This window comes from Acartia tonsa, chromosome 7, assembly GCF_053477335.1.
Source record: "Acartia tonsa isolate MP-2025a chromosome 7, ASM5347733v1, whole genome shotgun sequence".
In the NCBI taxonomy this organism is placed as follows: Eukaryota; Metazoa; Arthropoda; class Copepoda; order Calanoida; family Acartiidae; genus Acartia; species Acartia tonsa.
The window spans coordinates 30,153,405-30,158,245 of NC_137266.1; the positions used below are offsets into that span (position 1 = coordinate 30,153,405).

At 32.1% G+C, this 4,841-nt stretch overlaps 1 protein-coding gene across 1 annotated transcript; it reads left to right on the plus strand.

Annotated features, from left to right (window-relative positions):
- Positions 1 to 744: 744 nt before the first annotated feature.
- LOC145325254 (uncharacterized) lies at positions 745 to 1,809 on the plus strand. The gene has a single exon (XM_080168186.1). It carries the CDS (start codon positions 845 to 847, stop codon positions 1,700 to 1,702), a length of 858 nt encoding a protein of 285 aa, XP_080024312.1. The 5' UTR covers positions 745 to 844; the 3' UTR covers positions 1,703 to 1,809.
- The last annotated feature ends 3,032 nt before the right edge of the window (positions 1,810 to 4,841 follow it).

The following is a 4,841-nucleotide window of genomic DNA, read 5'->3' on the forward strand; positions in this document are numbered from 1 at the left end:
ATAAAAAGGTTCGAATTAAATACATTGATAGCCAAAAAAAAAACAGAGAGAAAAGAAAGAGAGGTTTAGAGATGCACAATGAAATATACATACATTTTAAGTAAGGTAGATAAAATAAAATAAAAAGATAGATAGACTGTTAGATAATAGAAACAAGAAGAAAGATATTTTTAGGTGAAATTGAAGTAAAAGAATTAAGATATAAGTTCAAAACAAGTAAAGTATCAAATTCTATGTTTTTCTGAAGTAAAAAAACTCGTATGCACATTGTATAAACATCAAACAAGTCACAAAAAGACTCAATGACATTTTAAACCCTTTTTTACTACAAAATAAAACTTAATCTTTATAATATCATAAAAGTTATTTTATGCCCTCTATGTTTTCAACTAATAAAATCTACGTAGAGCCATTTTTAGGTATGATATCATGCAATAAAATAATATCAATATTTCAAATTTTCTAAATATTTTCTATTAAATCTCCCTTCCGTTTTAATTTTCCCTTTTTCCCCCTTCCCCTAATGTTTCTCCCCGTCCTTTATATCCTGCGTAGACACTAGAATTCAAAACACGCGCTGTGATTGGTCCAAATTTTCACGGATTTTCTCCTGTCTGCACTGTGATTGGTCGGATCTAATTTCCCGGGCTCTGATTGGCCGTAGTGGAATATTAATGGCGTATTATGGACGGGGCGCATCAGGTATTGTTTTTATGAGCTTAACGTGTGTGTGTTCGTCTGAGCGCAATTGTGTTCGTTGAATATATGTAAGAAAGTCAGTTATTTTTCAACCTCTGAAGTGATCAGACGTGTATTAAACTAACATAAACATTAAACTTTAAAAATGTCGTTAACGCCACCTCATAGTCCTGTCGACTTTTTGTCACCAAAAATGGGATTCTACCCCCACCCAAGCCCCCTAGATTTATCTGTGCACACCCACCATCAACCAATCATGCCCTACCTCAACCCTTCCATGTTTTTTCGCCAAATGTTGACATCAAACCAACAGATTGGAGGTGTACAGATCACCAACCCTCATACCCACCAACATAAAGTGACCTCACGCCGACCCAAAAAACGTTTCATCTGTAAATTTTGCCACCGAGAATTTACCAAGTCGTACAACCTGATGATCCACGAGCGTACACACACAGACGAGCGGCCATTTCCGTGTGACGTGTGCGGCAAAGCTTTCCGCCGGCAGGATCACCTGCGCGACCACAAATTTGTGCACACCAAAAACAAGCCGTACAAGTGTACGGACTGCGGTAAAGGTTTCAGCCAGGCGCGCAGCTACTATGTGCATAAGATTATCAACTCAGCCAACATTGTGATATCTTGCCCCATCTGTTGTCGGCAGTTTGATCAGAAGTCCAGTGTTAAGACACACATTCTATCCCACACAGAAGTCAAACCCAAACAGCTGTCCGACATTGCCGACAAATTGTGTCCGCCAAGTGTTGAATTGGCGTGTAAAGCAAGTGCGGCTGAAGCCGCCACCAAAAACAATGACGCCGAAAAAGAAAACAACGTTGCCGGGCGGTTAAACATTTTTAATCCTGCCGCAAAAGTGTACAAAAAGCCTGAAGTGATTCGGCCGGTTGTCTGCAAGCCGGAGCCGGTTAGTTTTGACCTTGCAGTCCCCAAAACAGTCGGAAAATTGACGTCCTTCCGAATTTTGGACATTTTGGCAAATTAACATGTTGTGTAATGTTTTAAAATCTGTGATATTAGTTTATATAAAAAAAATATATGCTTAAAATATTAAATAATTTAAATGATAAAAATATAATTAAATTAAATGCATTTGCTGTTTTCTTTATTAATTTCGGTTGGTAGATTTTTAGTAGCTGAGCTACTCTATAATGCAAAATATACGTCCGTCTGTTGGAGAAACAAACATTTTTTAGCTGCTGTTTAAGAAAGTCTCTTTACCACTGAGCATATAGTGTTTAGTTTTCTTGGTCCGTGTGCCAGTCTAAAGGTTATAAATGTATTGTATATTTATATGAGGTTTTGTGAATTTTATAAATACTCATCATATTTCTTTCTTTACATCTCTCTTTTTAAAATAATCACTGAATTTATGATATGTTTGTCCATTCATGATTTTTTATTATTTGAATTTGAAAGTGCTATTATAGAAATGATAGTAATTTTTAAACTTACGGATAAACAGTAGAGTAGCTGCGAAACATTACAACATGTTGTCTAGGTAGTGTGATTATTAAAGTAAATTTTAAAAATGAGATTTTAAACTAAAACATATTAATACTATAGTTTGTTCTTAAAGGAATAAATTATTAAATAAGAACTAGTGGCTTCGCCATCGCATCTAGCTGTTCGAAGGGGTGGCATTTTAATTGAGAAAAATAGCATAAAACCATTCCAGTTGTTATTGAAATCTTAAGGTGCAGACAAAATACTTTACTACTTTATATAATAGGATTTGTCAATATTCATATACATATGCAAGTTTGTTTGTTGTGTAAAATATATAAAAAATATTCTTTATAAAGAACAAAATAAAAAGATGGTTAAGATACATACAACAACTTCAGCTAAAAGATGCTGTTCAAGTCAATTATATTGTTTGGTCGATTTTCTTATTATCCACTCTATGATTTCAAATATATGTATGTTTGTCCAGTCGTTTTTAAGGCTCGACCTTTTTATTTAAGAACAATCTTTTTTTATTTGTGATCAATAACATCAAAATCGGTCTGTCTGTTTTTCAATTTTTCAACACGTTACTATGCTTCACTACTTAAGGAAGAAGAAATAAATTTATGTTGTGAAAATGAATCGTAGCACAAAACTGCTTAAAACAATAGTTGTAAGTTGGGTAAAGAAAACTCTATGCAAGGATATTAAAAAATGGTGGGAAATTTATAATACATTTTTACAAACTACTGTGCCCTTAGCACCAAGATGCTTGAAACTATCTCGGGACATAGTAAAGCTTTCTTTGAATGGAGAAATCAATCGGTTCACTGGTTAGCTAAATTACAAATACCTTACGAATTTATATATTAGGATATATTAGTCATCCATAAAAGAAAAACTCACTTATACGCATATCTAACAGTTTGATTGCAATCACGCCTAAAAAAAATTAATGTTTTTTTTTCTCTTCATTGGCAATTATTGCCTTTGAACCTACTTATTTTTATCCCAAAATGTAAGTATTCCCTGAAATATTATGTTGTGTGTATGTGGCCCGAGGCACTAGGGTTAAATTCCAACCTTTGATCCTTACCCCATCCTTATATCTCTTTCTTGGAGCGAAGATGCTCTACAATTAGTGTAATTTGTATGTCATTTTTTTTATCATACTATAATTATATTTATCTTATATCAAATATACACGTCTGTCATCAATTGTTAGCCATCTAAGGGGGGTAAAAAAAGAGGGCAAATTTTCGGGAAGCTTCGCGCGCCACCTATTTGAGATTTTCAACCTTTCAACACCACCCCCTCAAAAAAAAGTTCTTTGTTACCTATTAGTGTATGGACATATTGTTTAGCACAATCTCATCCTTGTTATCTTTCTTATTTGATGTTGTAAGAAAGAAAGCTTAATTTAGCATCTTTTAATCTTTAAATAGAAGATTAAATTTTACATCTTAATACAATGTGTCGTAATATCTCTCTGTTTGTTCAATCTTGATAAGCAAGTTCTAAACATTTCAACCAATAATATTATTCTATATGAAAAATTATAATTTTGTTTTTCATAATTGGGTATGTAGTATATCAGTTTATCATCTATTGTCTTATCCCTAAACATCCCTGCTATTCTTAGATATGCCTTTACTTATAAATTCTATTTTGACTAAAATATAATATTTTACAGAAAGGATAGTTTTGTTTCTAATAATTGGATGTAAATGAATTTATCATCTATTCTATTCATGAACTTAACTTCTTTTATAACTTTTTATATTTACCTTTTTTATCAGCGAAGTTACTTTTCCAACATTCTGTCTATGTGTCTGTTAGTCAGCTTCACCAAAATAGAAACATAATTTTCACATCTGCTATCAAAGATAGTACTTCCTAACAGTAACCTATTGTTAAGATGGGAGTTCTAATTTGAGCAATATGCATTTCTCGGCTGTTATTGAGGATATATGACTTGACTCTAAAGAGCAAATTTATATATGTAAATGATGAACATCTTGTCTCTAAATTACATGGTTGTGGGCTTGATAATTCAAATTTTGTCATCCTTGTTTAGATATTTGTTACAATGAATTTTGAACAAAACAAAGCATTATTCAACTCTTAAATTTGAAAAAAATATTAAAATTTGTATTAAATCCATTAAAGCAATTATTTAAGAGTTTAAAGTAAATTTTGTCTTCTTTCTCACACATAAATATTCCATAAAAATTCCCATCTAGGCCAATATTTTCTGATAGAATACCCCCTTTGGCTTAAGACATAAATATCCATTTTTTAAGGGTTCCGAAGTTTTTAAAAATTTATACTTTTTACATACATGTTTTTAGAATTTAAAATTTAAAATGGAAATTAAATATAAAACATTTAATAAAAATGTTTAAGTTATGTTTATAATGAAACATTACAGGTAGAGGCCAATTTCAATGCGTTGCTTTTTTTATTTTTCAGCCTGGGAAAAGTTCATATAAGTCGTAGGATGGTTTCTAGCTATTTTGTTTTTATATTAAAGTCTTAGATTGAAGGGTTTTAGGCTATTTATCTTTCCTTCCTTTTAGCCGTAGAATACAGAGCCCCTATACGATAGTGGTGCAACCGCTAGTTCTCAAACAACGTAACAGAACATGCTTGTCTTTTAAAACCCCAAAAAACTA